At 40.6% G+C, this 21,993-nt stretch overlaps 1 protein-coding gene across 3 annotated transcripts in view; it reads left to right on the forward strand.

The window, feature by feature from the left end:
* The window catches only part of AIG1 (androgen induced 1), a 239,652-nt gene that overhangs the window by 72,801 nt on the left and 144,858 nt on the right, over positions 1 to 21,993 (forward strand). For 2 of the 3 annotated variants that reach the window (XM_019951922.3, XM_019951921.3), the window contains exon 3: positions 17,632 to 17,733. In XM_019951922.3, the coding sequence (XP_019807481.1) occupies positions 17,632 to 17,733 (102 nt within the window). Of the gene's footprint in view, positions 1 to 17,631; positions 17,734 to 19,359; positions 19,517 to 21,993 lie in introns of those variants that run through there. The other variant, XM_033867792.2, reaches the window with a different exon arrangement.

Here is a 21,993-nt window from a genome sequence, read left to right on the forward strand (position 1 = left end):
GATGCAGTATTAGTTGTTGATTTAAAAAAAGAAAAGGAAAGAAAAAAGGAACACTTTCATTTTTTGTCTTCCTTCTCTGCATGTTTCCTTCCCTCCCTATCTCTCTACTTCTGTTTCTGTCTCTCTTTCTCTCTTACCTTTGCCCCACCCCATCCTTCTACCACAAGCATCTCCTTCTTCATAGAAAAATAAACAACAATTTGCTGTATGGGTGTTCCTGAAATTACTACAGTCCCTGTGGGCGTTTTGAGGTAACTCTTACCTGTTTTATCTGGATCAAAATGTGCTGTGTTAAAGCAGCCGATATCAAAAGGAATATTTTCCCCCAAGGAAGGAGCTAGTGGAATTTCCACCTACACAGAATGTATTAACTTTTTGTTGTGCAATTACTATGCTAATGATTTGCCTATTTTACTACAAAGAGCCAGTCCTGGATAGGACTTTCATTCATCATGCCTTTTTGTAACTGTCCTAGGAACAGAAGTTGAGGCATGATTCTGGCTTTGGGAGACGTTTTCCCAGAGACACAGGCAGGAAGGCGGGAAGGAGAGAAGACGGGAAGATGAGAGATGGTGAGGGGAGAGAACGTGTGTAGCCACAGTTCACAGGTGGCCCTGTTGCCCTGCCCACTGTTCCTAAGTGCTTGTGAAGAAACCTTTCCAAGAAGTTTCCCTCTTCAGAATGTCCCTTTATCCTGTAGGTTAGGTCTGTGCTTCATTTAAAGGGAACAAACATACCAGCAGTTTGGGCAGTGGTGGCCAAAGTCTGGTGCAACATAAGGAAAATGAAGGGAGCTGTGTCTCAGAGGGAACCAGAGGAGCCCTTCTGTCCCGATCTGCTTTTATGCTTCAATGAGTTCCCTACCACTTTGTTCGTTATTCACCAAGGGGAAACTGGGGAGGGATGTGAAGTAGGAAAGAATCCTAAGCAGAAATTAGTGGTGTGCCAAGGTTGGAAGGCATGAATGGAGAGGAGTCTTCTCTGCCCATTTTTATCACCTCAGCCCACTTAATCCTAAGGAGGGCCCCTCCCCTTTCTTTGCCTTAACAATCAACTACAAAATTAGAATGGCTGCCTTCATACGAACACAAATAACAAAACAGAAAGAGCCTCAGCGCTCCCAATGCCTAGAAAATAATACGTAGGAGCCCAGGGGTTTGCTGTCAATATTAGCAGAGTCAACAAAGGAAAACAGCCCCTACATTCACTAATATGGTAACATTATTGTCTGACTATTCAGAAATTCTACCTGTACCCCCTTCCCTCCCAAATTACCTTAGAGTCCTAAAGAAGATACTACATACGCAGAGGCATTTGCTGTCACCTTTCTTTTTTGTTTCCAGCCTGGGGACGAGCAGTTCCATTTACACCTTCTGAAACTTCTTGCCGTCTCCCTTCCCATAGTGGCGAAACCCACTAGCACCCCAAGAGCCTGAAAAGTCTATGAATGAGAGCTCGCTCCTACTACATGCTGCTGGGGGTCAGACACAACACTAAGGGCTGTGCTCTGTTTCTTTAATCATCAGAGCCCCCAAAGGTAGGAATGTCCATCATTCCCTCTTCACAGAAGATGCTTCTGTCGTACTGCTAGGCGGACAGGGTTCCCATTTTACAGGTCCCTTGCCTGAGGTCCATGGCTAGGACGTGGTGCGACCTGGGCTTGAACCCAATCATTCTGATAATGGAGTGCTTGCTCTTTGCAAGTACTCTAAACTTTTTGACAAACCAAACCCAGCTTTGCTTTTTTTTTTTTTTTCTCCAGCTTTGCTTTTCGTCATTCAGCTGATAGGCACTTTCGGCTATGTACGTGAACTCCGAGCTGACCACAATTTCTCATTTAGGACAGTGCATCAAACATGAGAAAGGGGCTTATGCAGAATCTGGCTCAGAAGTCACTGTTTATCTTTTTCCTTGAGGCTGTTTAGCCAAAGCCTGTTCATTTGTGCTTATTATTGTTTCTCTGTGATATATTATTTCATTGGCACCACAGAGCCAGTGGTTTCATACAGTTTTACAGGCCAGTTTACAAAGTACGAATTTTGGCAAGGAGAGAACATCTTCCTGCCTTGTCTTCTTGTTTCAACAATTGGATACAGATTTAAGCCACCATGGATTTTACCCAATGTACTGGGTTTTAAGATGTGAAAATAAGGTATTATCAGTAGAATTAGCTACGTTTTTAAAAAATGGATACTAAATGTATCTAGTATCATCTGTAAATCATCTCTGGGTTTCTAAGAAGGCATAGTTCAGAGCTACACAGTTGCAAAAGAATATTTTTGGCAAGAGACGATCCAGTACATTCTGCATGGGTACCCTAACGAATCAACTGTGCCTGCCCAGTGAGATGCCTCACTAAGAATTCCCGAGAGCCGTTTTGTTCTGCTTTATCAAGAGAGAGGTTTCTGTCAAATTTGCTTTTCTTTTAAAATTTATAATTTATCCCCCCCCCCTCCTGTTTTCAACAAGATTGAGGTGGTCTGAGGTACATCAGTTAATCAAAGTGGCCCAGCCTCCTGGGCCTCAGTATCATTCAGCAAATGCCGCCTGTAAATAATCTTGCCTATTCGATGTGTCTTCTGTATTACACTGCGGGATACACAGAGGAACTTTCTTATGTACTTTATCTTGAAAAAATGAGGCAAGCCAGGAAAATGGGGAGAAACCTTCGACAGACCTTCTGGCAAATTCATTTAACATTTATTGAATACTATACACCAGGTGCTCTGTTAAATGCTCTCACACGGTTTCACTCCCTCTATTAGGGGGATCTTCTAAAAACAAGAGGCAGTAGGCAATAGGAAGCTCACTCATCCCTACAGACTGTGATGCCAACAAGAGGACTGGGGCACCGAGGAGGGGAAGCTGCCGCCGTGCTGGCCATCAGAGCCGCTTCTTGCTTTGCTCAGTCCTATCGAGAGAGTAATGCCTGTCGTATTGGACCCAGTCAGAAATCTCTGTTGCTCTGTGCTTGAAGAGTCTCAAGCAAAAACGGAGTAAGGGAGGAGAAAGCAAGCAAGCTCTGGGGGGGGTGGGGATCATCTGGACAAAGTAGATTTTCTTTGGGTCTCCTTGCTCTGTTAGCACAGCTTAAAAACAGATGTTTCTTCCCAATCTTGGCACCTTCCTGAGATGCTTATCCTCAAAGTAATTAGTTTAGCATATCCTCCTGGCTCTTAATTGATGAGAAGAGTTCTTGAACCAAAAAAAAAAAAAAAAAAAAAAAAAATCCATAATTGGTCAGCAGTTCTAGAGGGGGCCTAAACAGATGACAGAGAGTTCAGGTAGACCAAATGCCAAGGAAAAAACTCCTGAAGTGCTGTCAGGCAGACGGACTGCTGACGCTCAGGCTGCATGCACGCATCTTTGAGCCATTTGGGTTCCAAAGATGACGATTTGCTTTTTGACTCCTTCCACTTTATTTATACAGCATAGATCATCATAGAATGATATAAAGGCAAAAACAAAAATTCACACAAATTTCTACAATAAGCATTTGTTACTTTTGTAATAGGAAAAGCGAACATGTGTTCTCATTTGCAAATGTCTTATTTAGAGATGATCTAAATTTAAAGGGTAAATTGTTCGTAGAGGGAAAAAGAAGGAACACTGGTATGTTGTTGATATGATACTAAAAAACAAACACACCAACCTCTCCAAAAGGTCTTTTCCCATTGCAAACTATGGCTAGAACTGGCTACACGGTTTTCCTAGTTTGTTTATGTGTATAATCTAAAAATTAACAAAACACAGAAAACCTTAGCTTCCTTCCTCTCTTATCTCCATAGCAATTCAAAGGCAGTGAGGTGGCCATTTGTGGGTGTCCCAGCTGCGACAGTACTCAAATGCCATTAAAGCCTGGGACCAAGGACCCAAACATTCAGTTTTGTGAGTCTTTTTTACAGGAATTCTTCTCTCAGTAAATGAACTCATGCTAAGTGATTATAGACTGAAGTATAGCTCAGAAAGATAATTAATTTATAATTACAAAAAAATGGTCAGGCCAACTGGAGTCTCTGTAAGCTCTTCCTAGAGGCAGAACAACTTTGAAGAAGATAAAGGATAGCCAGAAGAATCCTGGGGGAACTCAAAAGCAAGGCACGGGGCTGGGGGGTGGTAATTGGATGACATTAGTGGCGGGTAGTCAGATTACTATGGTCTGATCCATTCTTTTGCATCCTAAGGATTGACTTGCTAGGTAGATTATAATGCTACCTTGGGTGGCCAGGGGACCCCCTGCTCTATACGAAACTGGAGACACGTTCGTGTTCTTTAATACCAATAAGCCTAACCACTGTGACAACCGGTTTTCTTCTGTTAACATATCCTTCTTGGGTGGCTCTAATCCATTTGTTCAGGCTTCGTCTTCCACTGTTACAGTAGTATTCCTGTCAAGCCATTCTGATACTACACCCAAGGCACTGAATATAGGCAATCATTGACACGTAGCCACCTAACATAGGATGCTTCTACAAAAGGATGCTCTAATTACTTACTTAATTAACTTTTATTAGATTAGATTACATTAGATTTTTCTTTATTTTCTGGTGGAACTTTAAATTCAAGTTGTGGTTAGCTGGATATCTCTCTTATGTACTTATAGCTACCCTGTGAATATTCATTTTAATGTAATCATATTAAATAACTATAGTCCCCTTTTATTAAAAAGAGAGAGAAAGAGACAGCAAGAGTTGGATTATTCAGTGATTTTATGATGACAAAAATCCAAATCATTTTTCGAAAAAGAAACTTCTGTCAATGCTAATTGACTGGCAGTGGTTTCTAACATAATAAGATAGTCTTGTGTGAGGTTTCTGGATGTGTTTAATTATTCTATTTATGTCACTTGACAGAGAGTGAGAGAAGCCTCGATCAATTTATTTGGGTGTGGAATTCAGTTTAAAATGGATCAATTTATATACTAATATGCATACAATAAATAACTAAGGAGAACCTACTGTATAGTTCAGGGAACTCTACTCAGTGCTCTGTGGTGACCTAAATGGGAAGGAAATCCAAAAAAGAGGGGATATATGTATACATATGGCTGATTCACTTCACTGTACAGTAGAAACTAACACAACATTGTAAAACAACTATATCCCAATAAAAAAATAAACAAATAAAATGGGTCAATTTAAAACTTTGAACCCATAAAGGAGAGTCAGTTATTAGAATGCTAAAATGACACACCTTACAGAGTCATCTCACCTGTGTGAGGCGTAAGGTAACCAGATATTGTCAAAAGATCATGAGCCTGGAGACAGACCATTAGTGATCAATCTGTGTCTCACACTCTTTATGGGAAGATTTTTAACTTCTGATTTGATTTCACAATTATAAGGCCATTTGTGTTTTGTCCCTGTTTCTGTAGTTTGGCAGAGGACCAAAAAGCGGAATAAACAGAGTTTCGTCTCTCAGGGCCCCCTCTTTTCCATGCCCTACCCTCTCACAATGCACACCACCTTACTAATCAGGTCCACCGTCTCTGGGATGCTCTCAGCACAGTGTAATAAGCCTTCAAACATCACTCTTCACAAAAGAAGACTGCCGCCATTAGAGGCCAACCCCAGGCAATTTGGGTTCTGTCGGTGGGAAAGAAAAGCAATCTTTCATAAAGGCCATTAGTTTCGTGTTTCAGTCAGTAGTGAAACAGGCCAGGCGGAGATGCCATGAAATGCTGGAAAGAGCCAGAGTCAGGGGAACCACGTGATTGGTGCGGTTTCAGCCTGTAGGCACAGGGATGACCCAGGGCGTGACCCTGGGCAAATAGTCTGCAGACTCTAGGTCACAGGGCCCCAGCCCCACAAACTGGTATTGTGGGGAAAGGCTTGCATCTCAAAGATGACATGAAAATAAGAGAGGAGCCTGTTAACTAAACTTTGAGTAAGGAAGGGAGCATCTCTCCACGGTGCAAGACAAGCCCCTAGTATCAGTTAGGACCAGCAGATATTCCAAATCAGTACTGCTTCTCTATCCTGTGGATGTGAATTTGCCAGAGGGAAGACGTACCTCGTCAAATCATCCTTGTTGAGGTGCTTGAAATTCTATGAATACACTTTTTACTAATGAAGGCAAGAATGATGCTTCCGCCTTGTTCTGTGTTTCATGCTACTGTCCTGTGGTTTTACATGTATGTCATGTTAAGTCCATGATTTTTGGTGATTTTTCTCCATCTCTGACCATTTTCCTTTTCCCTTTTCTAGAATGATTAATCAAAAGTATTTACTCACCAAACATTCATTGAGTTCCTGCTCTATGGAAGCCTTTCTAGAGAACTGAGAAATGAAATAGTCTTTGGCATTTGTGAGATAATAGAAATATATATATGGGTCTCTGCCCACAGTTCCTGGCACAGAGCTCCTAAAACCCTTGTAGTTTCCTAAGTGATAAGAACACTACTAGCATCTCTTGTTCTAATATTTAGTCGTTGACCCCGTAACTGACACAGGACTCCTGAAACCTTTGTAAATTGCTAAGTCAAAAGAGCACCAGGAATGTCTTTTGTTCTAATGAGGTGACTCTGGGTGTGCTCCTAGGTAGGGGCTGGTCACCAGAAAGACCAAGGCATGCTAGAAGCTTGGAATTTTCAGTCCCACCCTCTCTTCTCTTGAGCAGGGAGAAGGGCTGAAAATGGAGTAAATGATCAATTATGTGTACACGATGAAGCTTCCAAAACTGCCAGTAATATGGCGGTCAGGGGCCTCTGGGTTGGTGAAGACGTGGAGGGAGAGTGGTGAACCCAGACAGGGCACTGAAGCTCCACACCGCTTCCCACATACCTGCCCTACGCATCTCTTCCATCTGGACGTTTATATGTATCCTTGATCATGTCCTTTATAGTAAAGCAGTGAATGTAAGTGTTTCCCTGAGTTAATCGAACCCAAGATGGGGATCGTTGGACCCTCGATCTACAGCCAGTCACGCCAGAAGCACAGGTGACAACCCGGGCTTGCGGCTGGCCTTTGAAGGGTGGAGGAGGCCAGGCTCACGGGACTGAGCCCATAACCCGTGGGATCTGCTGCTATCTCCGGGCAGTAGTATCTGAATTGAGCTTAACTGTAGGACACTCAGCTGGTGTCCGAGAATTGGTTGGGGGGAAAAATAGCCTCCACACAGTTGGGGACCCGACGTGTCAGAAGTGGAGTGTTCTTGGTGAAGGTAAAGAGACACACAGGGAAGAAAGACATAGTAGGGGAGAGCTGGGCTTTTCTCCTACTCAGGAAGGAAAAACCTGAGTTTTTCCTTTATAGCACTTAATTATTCATTCATTCAATTATAATTCCTTCAAAAGTATGAACTACGTGCAAAAAGTGTTTAAGGAGGTTAATAGCAATGGCTCTGGGTTCCCACTGTCTGGCCTCGCATTCTGGCCAGCTTATTTACTTTTTGACTCTGGGAAAGTTAAGTTTTCTAAAGCTAAGTTTCTTCATCTATAAAAGTAGAAAAATAATAGTAGCTATCTCAAGGTAGTTGTGATTCTTAAATAAGATCTTACTCGTGAAGCCTCTGGCCCATATATAGTTGAAACTAAATAGATGTAAACCATCCTTCATAAAGTACTAGGAAAGATTACATTCATATCATATTCTAGAAATGACGAAATGTAAGGATGGAGAACAGATCCATGATTGCCAGGGGTTGAGATTGGGGGGAGGGTGTGATTCTAAAGGAATAACATCAGGGAGTGTCTTTATGGGGCTGGGACCCTTCTGAACCCTGATTGTGGTAGAGGTTACATAAACGGATACACGTGGTAAATTTTTATAGTACAATAACACTCTCTAAAAAAGAATGCATGTAAAAACTGGAAGAAGATCTGTAGCTTAGTTAATAGTATTATACCAATGCCAGTTATGTGAGATGTTATCATTGGGAAGAGCTGGGTGAAAGGTACACAGGAACTCTTTGTATTATTTTTCAAGTTCTTGTAAGTCTTAGATTATTTCAAAATGAAGAGTTAAGAAAATTATAAAGCACCAAGAGAGATGTGATGATACAACAGAGAGGGAGCAGTCTGATCCTTGCCTCCATGGAGCTTCCATTCCACTGGAAAGAGAAACTGTTGATTACACCGTAAATTATCTAATCCTAATTATACTCAGTGTTAGAAAGGAAAAGCATAATATGCTTTGAGAACCCATGCAGGGAAAGGGGGCCCGAGTCTGGGGCAACTCAGGGGAGGCTTCTTGGAGGTTATGCCGTTTCTGAACCATCTATATGGCAAGGATGAGCTAGGAGGGCTGGTAGAAGGCATTCCAGGCAAAGAGAGCAGCACATGAGGGGAAGGAGGTGGAAGGAGCCCTCCAGCATCTTAGAGGGGCCAGCAGGTTAAAAGGCTTGTAAGAGTCACAGCTAAATGGGCTGCTGTCACAAGAAGAAACCTGTGGTGGGTCAGGGAAGGAAATAATTACTCCGGATAAGAGACTGGGATGGGGGAGGGCAGGAAACAACTGCACAATGAGAGCAACACTGATTGAGCTTGGATTTTGAAAAATAATTGTAATGAGTTTTAAGCTATGGTTATAAAAATCACAAAGGAATGGGTACTTGGAGGTGTGTGGTGAGTTTGGAAAACGACACGTAGTGTGGTGATTGGGTTCCTGAAAGGAGCTGGCAAGGGACTGCAAAGGGAATTTGGGGCCGTATCACAAAGGGAGTTTGGATTTTATTCTGCAAACAAGGGAGAGCCATCAGAAGCTTTAAACTGGGAAGTTCTTAAATGTTTTTATAACAAACATTTTATAACTCTGAGGCCAAAAGTAGAAATAGAGTTAAGAGGACACTGAAGCCAGTGGATCTAGACAAGAGGTGACCACAATAGTCCAGGACAGGGACAGGGACATGGTGGCCTGCAGCTGGGGTAAAGGCAGCTGGCGCTGGGAATGACAGAGGAGCCTTTGTGAAAGTCAACTCGACAGGCAGTGGTGACCTCGGATCCAAGAGCTTCACGTCTAGTCATTTATTCCCCTGAGGTTCTCATATAGGTGCAAAAACCATGAACATAACATGTCTATTGCAACGTTATTGCAAATTGTAATAATTGGAACGAACGTACGTATTCATTAGTGACTGCTTAAGTAAATGATGGTGTGTAACATACAGTGGGGTACTATGAAGTGCTTCAGAAAAATGGGGTATCTTTAAAAAATATTTTTAAATTAAAAAATTGCAGAAGACTAGGTATAGTGTGACCTAATTTTGTAAAATACTGTATGGAATGCATTTTACATGCGTGGAGAAAAATCTTGAAGGATATACCTGTCCTTTTGGCAATGACTCACTACTGCAGGGTGAGATTGCAACTAATTTTTGTACAGTTCTTTACGGTGATTGACTTACAACAAATGTTTTCATATTTAAGCTTTTACATGAATGGCGTGGTCTTGGATTGGGGTCCCTGTGAACAGCTCTGAGATGGAGAGTGCGTGCAGGAGGGGGCTCTTGGGAGATATACCTGTTAGGAAGTGAGGAAGACAGCATTGGGTAGAGGGAGAAGATGACCCGCACTGCAGTTGTAACGGGCATCCTGGGAGCTCTTAGAGCAGGGATGACTCTTCAGAGTTGCCTTAAGTTGAGGCAGAGGGGCTGGGTCTTTGCATCCTTGCATCCGTAAGTCATTGGATTTAGACTGTCCCTGCGGTAGGGGCATGGCCTTGAGCAAAGCAGTTCTTTGCAGCTGAGGGCAATTCTAATGAGGGATGCAGCTGACAGTGGCCAGCAACTGATATCCCCAACATCTGCAGGATGGATGCATGGACCCTGAAGAGGGAATCTGGGATAAGTACTACAATATCCACTACAGTTAATTGATATAAGTATAAAATTTCTTTTCTGACTTTGCAAAACTTGCTTTATCACCACACATAGCTTTTGTGAATACAAAGATGAAGGAGGAAAAAGGATGATCTCAGTGCAGAACAAAATTCAATGAAATGAAACCTTTTTGATTGAAACAATCTTAGCAGTTAGGAATAGAAAGCAATTGATTTAACCAGATGAAGGGTGCTTTCTCTAGCCTACCCTTTCTTTGAAGGTGGGCCAGGCCCCTCAAGTTCAGGACCCAGTCCCTAGATTTGCATGGGCCCAAGGCCACTGACATCCATCTCAGTGGCCACAGTTCACAGAACACTCAGATTCTGGTGTTAGCGTTTGCCTCCAGGGCAGTCCCAGTTTCTGTGTTTGCTACTGTTCTGGGTTTTTTTCCTTGTTCGTTTTTGTCTGTATGGGGCTTTTGGTTCCTAGTGATTTCCCTTCCTTTCTTGTCCGCTCAGCAATACATTTGAAAGCATATTTGTCGTAATTTATTTAGCACCTAATGTTTCACAGCAGGAAGGTTTCTCAGTGTACCTAGTCCACAGGACCGTGGAGAGCTAAACCCCCATCTATACCAAAGGCAGTTTTTCCTTTTACTGCTTATAATGCGACTTTCAGTTTTATGTGGTTTTATTTTTTATACTTTATTTCTTGCCAAAATTCTACCCATTCACTTTTATCCCCTTCTCTCGCTCTAGTTTCTCTTCTTTAAGTCTCAATTTTTCATCTCTGACTGCTTTTCTTTAATGGAGAATTATTTGATCATCAGTTAATTAGTCCATTTTCTGTTTTGTATTGTTCAGTTACCCCCCGCCCGTTTGGTCATATTCAGCTTTATCTCGCTCTCTTTTTTGTGGTATCTCTTTTTTTGTGGTAATGTAATGAATACATTCCATGCTATTTCTTTTTTAATGATTACTCATCCTTAAATTGGTTTGTTCTTTCAGAGCCAGCGATTTGTGAAAGGCTAGAACTAGAGACAGCCTAAGGAACTGAGTGAGGGCAGCTTGAATTTCTGTCTGTTTCCCACCACCGCCCTCCCCTGGAGAATGGTTTCTTTCTGGGTCTGACTCATTTCTCTCTCTTTGATTCATATTGATCACAGCCCTGTCGTATGGTGACAGAAACCTTGGTCTTCATCAGGTGAGCAGAAGCGGTCCAGTTCAGGCTGGTGACCACAGATCCTGTCTTGTTTACCTCACATGCCCACATCCTGCTTCTTGTAGAGATGCCGTGCTTGCCCACTGCCATACTGAACATCATCACCTCTGACACCTGAACGTTTCCCCAGGGCTCCCATACATCTCAGAGCTCTGGTTCCCAGCAAGGGTCACAGAGTGTCCCTTACAGTGTGTCACCTGTAGCAATCTCTCCGTTCTGCTCACTAGACCAGAGAGCCCCCAGATCTTGTTTCTCACATCAGTGTCTCCCCCTGGCCGTGTTCAAGTTCCCTAACACTTGGCAGCCCACTGAGAAGAGTGATTATTGGATTAGGGATGTTCCTTGCTTCCATTGGTTTCTTTCTGTTTCTTATTCCCCTTATTCTTGGTTGATTTCAAGAAAGAGAGCCTTTAGTCTTCCATCTTGATCTAGAAATTCAGGGAAGGATTATTTTAAGATGATAGAAGACTTAAACAGGTAAAAGAAGAGCTAACGGATAAAAGATCTGAGAAGGGATGAGCTAAAAGAATAATCTTGGAAGGAAAGGCTTATCTCCCCACAGACAGGAGGACAAAAAATGTGGATAACATAAAAGAGAAATCTTAGGTCAATGGGAAGAAAATTGAAGAAGTAAAGAGGCACTTGCTTCTCTGGGACATGTGGGATCTGACACATACAAGGAACAGCAATGCACCTTTATTCATTTATTCAGCAAATTTTTACCAAAAACATGTTATATGCCATTTAGTGGGGAAACAGCCGTAAACAAGACAGAGAAGTCCCTACTTCCTGAGACTTCACTTTCTCATAAAAGAGCCAGACAGTGAACAACTGAACAAGAAAAAGCCTATTTTCTATCAGGGTTTCTGATAGAAAATAATGGAACAGTGGTGAGGCTTCCATGCTGTCTAAAGTAGACCTGAAGGAACAGAGGATCCAGCCACATGAAAATGAGGGAAGGACATTCCTGGCATAGAGTGGAAAATGCTGTGGTTCTGAGGCAGGAAAGCACATGATGAGTTTTAGGAACAATCAAATTGCCAATTGGAGCTTAGGGAGCAAGAAAGAATACGGTACAAGTGAAGGCTGGAAATACAGGCAGGCATCAACTCATGCGGGCTCCTGTAGGAGTTGGGTTTTTATTCTCACATAATTACTCAGTCAGAAAAGATAATTAAGGGCCTAAGTGTGGGTAAATATGGAGAAATTATAAACTCTACCAAAAAGATGAAAGCCATGAGAAAGGTGTAACATCAACATGTGCTTTAGAAACTCTCTACATGGAGATTCTGGTTTTAAAGTAATTTGAGTAGAATGTACAGCATAAAAAAATATAATGTAACTCACAGCCTCATCGTTACAGTAGAGGAATTCTTTGTCACACTTCTAGGAATGAGTACTAGAAAAAAATTGTACTCTGGAACAAAAGATACTGTAACATTTCAGAGTGCCCTATGCTTCCCTGTGCATTTCTGAAGTTAACGGTGTGGCAGAGGGAAGTCAGCCAGAAGGAGAGAACCTGCAGACTCAGGATCTCCTAGATGTGCAAAGTGGGAAGACAAGGGCCGTGTCAAAATGAGGCATTCACTGTCTGCGTGGAGGCCATCAGAGACAAAGCCAGCTAGCGTCCAGAGCACACAACTTACTCTCATGCTTTGTGCATTTGGAAAGAGAAATCACAACTGAAAACATGTCTAAATGTTACTTCTCAGCAACAGTATGACTTTGGAAAGAATCGATGGGAAAGAAAATCATGAAAAGGAAATCTAGAAGCAAAGGAGTAGAGCCCAAAAGAGAATTTAAATGTTTTCCAATCAGTAATTGGTAAAGTCTGAGTACTAATAGATTTGTTTTAAAAGGGAAAGTAATTCTATAAACTCAAGTCATGTTGAAGCTGCAAACTTAAAGATGCATTCATTTAGTTCCTCCTTCCCTCCTTCAACAGTGGATGTTTGAGATCACGCTAAATGGCCTTCATAGACCAATCTACAGATAAGTGACATTTTAGCCTCCTTCAGGGGAAATGTCTCTGTGACATCCTTTGCATTCTAATTGGTGTTACTAAACTCCAAGGAATTTCCCACTGATCAGTAAAGCTTTTTCTTAGAATTAAACCAAAGCTGATTAGCTTCAGCTTCTACTGGACTCCATATGAGAGACTCCTTACAAAAAGAGACAAAGTATGAATCCAGTTTTCTTTTGTGTTTATTTCTAATCCTTCCGGGGGGTTCAAATGAGGCCTCAATAACCACTGTAACACAAGTGTTTTGTCTGGGAAGCTTGAAGAACTCGGAAGTGACTGTGCTTCTCCCACTCTCAGTTCAAGTACAGTATTCTGGTCCTGGCAGCACAGAAGCAGCAGGTGTGTGCTGAGGAACAGCTGGCTACCGGTCCTGGCCAGAGAAGAAGCTTCTTCACAACAGTAGGACGTTTCAGTGTCACTTAGTCTGTCCAAGAGAACCTATTTTTGTTCATATCCATGCCCTGGTAGTAGAGTTCAAACTTATTTTGGGTTTGCTGATGACCATACCATCAAGAGGATGTCAGTGCAGGAAGCCAAGAAGCTACCATCTGTGCAGTGTTTTTATCTCAAGAATTGTTTAGAAGGCTGGTTACTCAGTTAGCTGTACATCTTGATCTTCTAGTGTTACACTGAGAAAGGTGACTAACACTTTCTTGAAAATCACTTTGCTTTTAATAACCCATATAATTCCGTCAATCTATGGTAAGGGTCAAAGGATTGGCCAAATTGCACTATTAAGTATCAACCCCACAATGCTTTATATGTGGTAGGGACACCATGAATGATCATTCCTGGTGAACAGAAAGTTGCTCTCCAGAGTGATGTGCTGGCAAACTTTAACAACCAGCTCTCTAAGGATGAACTACCTGATTCGTAGCATTTGCTGATTTCCATAGCAGAATATTAAGAACAACTTTATAAACTCAAAAATTTAGATGAAATGGAGAAAATCTATAAAAGGCAAAAATGACTAAAAGTAACTCAAGAAAAAATAGAAAACCTAAAACCTCTATATCTATTAAAGAAATTGAATTCACAATTAAATCTTCTCACAAGAAAACTTGTAAGTCCAGATGATGCCACTGGAGAAGTATATCAAATAGGTAAGGAAGAAATAATACCAACCTTGCACAAACTCCTTCACAAAATAGAGGAGAGAACACTTCCCACTTTATTTTTTGAGACCAGCATTATCCTCCTGTAACCAATATTAGAAAATGACGTTATGAGAAAAAAAAAAACTAACTAGACATTGATATACTTTACGAATAAAGATGGAAAAAATTCCTTAAAATATCAGCAAGTCGAATCCAATAATATATAAAATATTATAAAATTAAAAATTAAAAAATTAAATAAAAAAAGATCATCATAATGACCAGGAATTAAAGGTTGGTTTAACATTAAAAATCAATTGCTGTCATTCATCATATTAACAGAATAAAGGAGAAAAAAATACATGGTCACCTGAAGATATGCAGCAAAGCTATCTGAAAAAATTCAGCACTCATTCATTATATACATAAATTAAGAATAGGAGAGATTTTCCTCAACTTGATAAAAGACACCTAAGAAAGACCTGCAATTAATATTAAACTGAAATGTTGAGAAGCTGAACACTTTCCCTAAGTAGGGAAGAAGACAAAGATGCTCACTCTTCATCACTTCTGGTCAATATTGTGCAATAAGAAAAGAAAAAGAACGAAAAGGCACACAAATGGTAAAGAAAGAAGAAAAACTGTCTTCATTTGTAGATCGTGTACATATAAAAACCAAAAATAATTTATAACATAACCACTCAAATGACTAAGTGAATTTAGCAAAGATACAGGATACCACGTCAATATACAAAAAATCATTTGTGTTTTTATATGCTAGCAAACAAAGAATGTAAAAAAAAAAAAAAAAATTTAGGGCTTCCCTGGTGGTGCACTGGTTGAGAGTCTGCCTGCCGATGCAGGGGTTCGTGTCCCGGTCCGGGAGGATCCCACATACCGCGGAACGGCTGGGCCCTTGAGCCATGGCTGCTGGGCCTGTGCGTCCGGAGCCTGTGCTCCGCGGCGGGAGAGGCCACAGCAGTGAGAGGCCCGTGTACAGCAAAAAATAAAAAAAATAAAAAATAAAATTTAATGCTATCTACAATAGCAGAAAAAACATAAAATGCTTAGTGGTAGACTTGAAATATGTGCAAGAGCTGTCACTGAAGACTGCGAACATTGAGAAATTAAAGATCTTAATAAATGGAGACATAAATTATGGTCATAGGTTAGAAGACTCAATATTGTTAAGATGTCTTTTCTCCTCATATTGAATGTACTGATTCAGTACAGTCATAATCAGAATTCTAGGGGGATGTTTTTGTAGAAATTCACAAGCTGAGATTCTAAAATTTAAATGAAAATGCCAAGGACTTAAAATAGCCAAAACAATATTGGAAAAGAAGAGTAGAAGCATATGGTAAGCAGGAATCTAAGACGGCCCAAAGATTCTGCCCCCTGCTACTCAGGCCTGTATAATCCCCTCCCCTTGAGTATGGAAGGGGACTTGTGACTGTGATGGGATGTCGCTGTCATGATTAAATTACACTATGTGGCAAAGGTAAAGGGATTCTACTGATGGCTCCATCCAGGATTGAAACGGTTTCATGCCTGTGTGTGGACACCCAGGCCACATGTAAAACTTTGGTTCTCATCCTACAGGAATAAATACCCCTTAACCATCTCTCTGGTCAAGGGATACAAACATTTATTGCACAGTCAGTCTTCCAGGGTCAGACCCGAGAAGGAGACCCACACAGGCCCTGAGGCATACTTGTGTCTACTTAGACAGGAAATTCCAGGGTCATGGTTTCCCAGGATGTGGTTTAGAAGGGGAGGGGGTGCAGGCTCTGGGTAGACCAGCCTCTTGGACCTGGGATTGCCTCACTCCATGGCGAGGGAGGAGGTTCCAGGTGGCTGGAGCAGAGCCTTCCGAAGCAGGACATCTCAAACGTTTATGTGCATAGGAATGACCTCAGGATCTTATTAAAATACAGGATCAGAACATGTCAGGCTGGGACCTAGCATTCTGCACATCTAAAAAGCTCTCAGGTGGCGTGGGTGCTGCTGACCCATGGGACCACACTTTGCATAACAAGACTGTAAAGCACGGAGCCCACCCAGGTCTGAGAGCAGGGAACACTGATATTCAATACACATGAAGTTAGTAGTGGAATGAACAAACCCAAATTGCGGATAATTCAAAAATTATTTGTTGTACTTGGAAAGATCTTGACGATAGTTAACCTTAAGCTGATAATAGATGTTTTTTTCTTTTTTCCTCTTGTGCATTTATCCACTGGGTGAAAATAGTTGCCCCAAAAGCAGGATAAATAACTGGGGACCCTAATCTGGTATTACAACTACGTGTGTTATCTACAGTTGCCTATTGTAATTATCATTCAATGTGTTTTATGAATCAGTGAATGTTCATAACGTCCTGGGTTTTAAGGGTGAATTTTTTTTCGGGCTAAGACTATCCGTGTGATAACTGACGTACTTCTAAAAGAACTTTGGAATCCTTCTGATTACTAGCCTTGAGCTATAAACACCAGGAGTTTTATAAAAAGTGGCAATAAAATTTCTATTATTAATAAAATGTCAGAGCATGGATGACTTACAAGAAATGAGATAAAATTGTTTCTGTTTAACATTCATGCCACATTTTATCATTCCGTAGTATTTATTATTTTGACACGTAACTCTGAAGAGACTATGAGACCTCCCTCTGGGACGGTTCATTCCCTTTTCTACATGCTACATTTATAGACTATTTACAAAAGCATTCATTTTTTTAAAAAAAATTCTATGGTGAAGGTTAAGTCCTTGGGCCATTCATTTCTTTATTTTATCGGAGCTTCTTCTCTCACCATTAGTTTGAGGAAAGGTAAGATAATAAACTGAGTACTCTCCTCGCTTTTTTTGATGATGTTGCTGATGGGTCAAAATAAACCTCTGGAATCCAGATGAATTTATGAATTATTCATAAATTAGGAATCTTCCTTAACTGTTCGTACACTCTGCTTCTCAGTGTCGCTAAAGCCCCCGCTTAGGCTATATAAATTAATACATTTGCTGGAATTTTGACTTTGGGACATTTTATAGTAGTGATTTCAATGCTGTGAGTGATGAAATAGAAACTTGAGAACGTGAAGATTAATTTAAACCACATGATGGGTTCAAGGAAAATACACTACAGCTTCTTGAATGTGTTCTAACGCTTTACAGTGGGGAATGGGATCCAAAAAACCACCAATGAACTTTTAAACCCTCTTGAGAGGAATCAAACCAACACACTTAGCCCTGGAAGGGAGCTGTTCCAGATGTCAGAGAGGCCATCTCTCTCTCCCTCACAAACAGAGCCCTTCGCCTGAGAGAACACAGTTGGGAGATCAAGGAAAGAGGAGGGACCCCCACAGTTACCACTAATGGGATGAAGTTAGAACAATCTTTGCAGTCATTAGCTGGCTTGCTGATTTGTCTTTCATTATAAGTTATAGTTTTGCTGGGTTCTTTGAACAATAGATAACCAACAAATTGTATTCTGTGGACAGTTGGTGCCTTTGAAATAAAGGATCTCTTTTTCCCTTCCAGTTCGTTGTAGCGGTGTTCTGGATCATTTATGCCTATGACAGAGAGATGATTTACCCGAAGTTGCTTGATAATTTTATCCCAGGGTGGCTGAATCATGGAATGGTAAGTGGACTAAAACTAATGATTTCCTTTTATTTAAAAAAAAGATCTACTAAAGAGCTGTTTTCTAATTTAGACTGTCCGCAGAATCTACCTAAATAGCTGTGAATTGAAAATTATAGTGAGAGAGTACAGTTAGAGAAGAAAACTGAACATAAATAAAAAATGTCTTCTCATGAAATTGAGTCACTATTGAAACTACATAGTAGATGAATCCACAGTTTATAAGAGGTGTCAGTGGTGTTCGGTATAATACGATTGGCTCACTCCAGGACGGATTTAATTTCTGTGCCATTCAAAGGCTTGTCCCCTGTTGAAGACTAAGGATTGATTCCCACCTGCACCACTATGGACACCCCGTGCCTCCTCCGCTTTCCATCGGTGAGATTGTGTTGAAAGTAACCAGTGTACTTGGAGAATTTCCCCTGGAGGAGAGGCAGGGCTGTTACTTTCCTGGGAGAGTCACAGGCGTTGGAGGTGTCCTTAGCAGTGGTCGTCCACCTTGTCAGGGTCTGCCCATCCCAGGGTATTTGCCTGCAGCTTTGAGGTCTTTTCCTTCTTCTCAGTCTAATTCTTTTGGATGCTTTAGCAATGATGTTACTTTCACAAGTTTCAAATCAAATACTTTGGCTGGTTTGCACATTGCTTGACAAGATTTGAGGGTATATTTTCTGCAGAGAAATTTTGTGTCATCTTCCCTTTCCATCTCTGGAATTGAGCACTGTTTTAACTTAGTTAACTAATTAACTAAGAAGCCTGCATTTTTTGGTTACATCAATTTTTAGAATGTGTCCCTGGGTGCTCCTAGTGAAAAGGGCAACCCATGACAGAAATTATAGGGGAATGAAGAACTGGAAATCACGCATCTGAGGTCCAAAGTAAGTGTTTCCCTTCTGCCCCCAATTTTGGTATATTTTAAGAAAATGCTGTATAGTAACAAACAAACATTATTGTACTGAGGGCCATTGATCAAACCTTTTGTAAGCCAACGCCTCACAAGTAGCACATCTCAGAGAACTGGAATTTTCCTTGAGTCCAATTAGAGCCACACTGTCGAATGATTAACATGGCACCTCAGGTCTAGCTACAAACAAATGTGTTGGGTCTTGTCAATTAAATTGAACCAGGAGCCCGACATGGTTACTCTGCCTCTCTCCAACTTTTTGCTTTTCTTGAATGTGGAAATGCTTTCAGAACTCCCAAGTCTTTGCAATCCTCTGCCCCCAATGCCCTTTCCATTCTTCACTGGGAAACTCCTGCTTATCCTGCCAGCTTGTATACTGTCTTCTTCATGGAGCCTTTCCCCACTTTTACAAGCCGAGTTTGCTCTGCTGTTAGCTGTGCTGGCCCCACACTTTCATTTCTCCATGGTACATGTCCGCAAAAATGTTATACAGCTAGTGCAAAATGGCAGCCTTCGAATCCTGCGTCTCTGCCCAGCCACCTGGCATATAGGAAGAGAAGTACCTAATCATTAGATTGATGACTAATGCAGTACAGCCAGTCCCCATAATTCTTTGCCAGTCAATGCTAATAACTACTATTTTTCGATAACCTACTGTGTGCCAGGCTATGTAATTTAATTTTCCCAGTGGTTCTACGAACAAGAAATTATTATCCCTTTTACAGATGAAGAAACTGAGGCTTAGAAGGCTTCTGACACCAGAAGGGCCTTAGCTGAGAACAAATGATTACATCATGTGCTATAGAAGAAGAGTCCTGGGCAATCTGGCCTGTTGTCTACATCCCTAAACTGTACAGTGTTACCTTCTGGTTAGAGAATAAATCACAATCTTTGCAGATCCTGGCACCATCTAATGTTGCGAATGAATGGTTTATTAAGTTTGTATGAAGTTATTAGAACTTCAGCTGGACGCTCCTAATTTTCCCTTGATTCACTTTGATGGGTTAAAATTCTCACTCTTGGAGAAAAACACTACTTAGAAATGCAAGGAGGATTTGAGTGACAGAAATATTTAGGAAAGGGAAAAATAAATTAACGAACATGTCAAGTCCTCTCAGATAATATGAGCTCAATAGGTTTCTTTCCCAATGAATTTTGTCTTAGAAAAGCTGAATGACCATTTCTTGGCTTTTTTTCATGTTCCAATTCATGGTTCCAGAATTACTAACAAAGAAGTTGCATTTGATGGCTGAGGAATATTTTGCAATATTAAACAGTTTACATTACTCTAAATATGTATATGTGAAACTTTAAATACATCACGCATAAAACATGGTGCTGATGCTTTGGATTGGCAATTAAAATATGAACATTCAGTGCTGCAATCATGAATAATTTAATCTTTATAAAAAATGCGTAATATGATTTATGAAACATCAAAAAATTAAATCAGCATTTTCAGCTTTTTAAAAATTGTATTTAATTAATTATAGTTTGTATTTGCCTTTAATTTTAATAGCTACCTCTGAATATCTAATTTTAATGTATGAAAATAATTCATTAAAATTTTTACATTTATTTAATGTTCATATTTTGATGAAAACACTCAAGTTGTGTACACCTTAATTATAATTAAATTTTATTTTTAATTGATATTTTAGATTAGTACTGTCAGTAGAGCTCCAGTTTTGTAAGAATTTCCATTATAAAAACATATTTAGTGAATTTGCTGAAATGAAGGCAAGAAAATAAAATTTGGGGATATTTATATTATACTAAATATTTACATTTGTAATTTATAAATTTTACTACTCATCCAATCATATTTTTATTTTGTTTTACAAAAATATATCTAAGAATGTAGGAGGATAGAACATATTTTATTTAATACTGTCTAGTTCAATTTGTAATCGTCAAATATTTCTGCAAATGGTTTACGGCTCTCTAGGCCTGCTCACTATCATTGCCTGCTTAGATCTTTATAACTACAAGAATTCCAAGAGAGAATTTACTCTGTTCTTACGTGTAGAATCATATTCATTGTTTGAAGAATCTCAACATAATTTCTAGGGATCCAGAGCCCTGAACCACAGAACTGAGATGCAGTGTATAAGTCTATCATGACACCATTTCAGGAGAATCATCAAGTCAGTCTTGAATTTGCAGCATTCAAACAGGCATAAGAGAAAACTTACAGGGTCTGAAATCCACAGGGGTTTCAATTTTGATTTACACTAAAGTTGCCAAAAGTTAGACATGATTATAACTAAAGGAAAATATCCTATCTCTTTCTTTCCATTGTCTTCCTCTTTTCTCTCAGCAAGCAATCCTAGAGTTTATTTGCAGAAGGGAAGAGGAAATGGGTGAATAGAAGGGTAATACACCCTTGCTGTGTAAACACTAGCTTATCTCCAGGCTGCATTAAAATAGCACACACCCACACACCCTCCACACAAAGAATGTTAATTTACTACAACTAAAAATACAAACATATAAAGTATAGCACATTTATTTATTTGTTTGTTTATTTATTTATTTGATTTTGGCCGCATTGGGTCTTCACTGCTGCGCATGGGCTTTCTCTAGTTGCGGCGAGCGGGGGCTACTCTTCATTGCGGTGCACGGGCTTCTCATTGTGGTGGCTTCTCTTGTTGCAGAGCACAGGCTCTAGGCGCAAGAGCTTCAGCAGTTGTGACACGCAGGCTCAGTAGTTGTGGCTCGCGGGCTCTAGAGTGCAGGCTCAGTAGTTGTGGCGCACAGGCTTAGTTGCTCCGTGGCATGTGGGATCTTCCCAGACCAGGGCTCGAAACCCATGTCCCCTGCATAGGCAGGTGGATTCTTAAACACTGCGCTACCAGGGAAGCTCCAGTATAGCACATTTAAATGGAGTCAGTTCGATATCCAAAATCAAAAATTGTTCTGTCCTTGCAACCCTATTTATCTTTGTATTCCCAGAAATTCAAACAGCATACCTGCCCATTAGGTATTCACTAAGTGTTGATAATGTAAAGCATGTTTGTGTAGTTGCTTTTGAAACTTAGAAGAATGTCAAGTTCACATTTATTTCTTTCTATCACCTTTTATTCTCAGTCCACTGAGAATCAGACAAAAGAAAAACAGAAGTAGTGATATCAGCAAATGAATCAGAGTTTCCAAAATGTAATGAGAGTGGTCACAGATAGTTGTGGTAGGATTCCGCATGGCTGCCACATATGCGGGCTGAGCTTTGGTTTCATTCAATCTAGCAAACATTTTTTGAAAACCCACCACATGCAAAGCACCCTGGTAGGCACTGTGTAGTTACAGGATGAGAAAAACACATGCAGTTTTAAAGGATGGGAAGGGCATGTTTGAAGTGG

This window comes from Tursiops truncatus, chromosome 12 (genome assembly GCF_011762595.2).
Source record: "Tursiops truncatus isolate mTurTru1 chromosome 12, mTurTru1.mat.Y, whole genome shotgun sequence".
NCBI lineage: Eukaryota > Metazoa > Chordata > Mammalia > Artiodactyla > Delphinidae > Tursiops > Tursiops truncatus.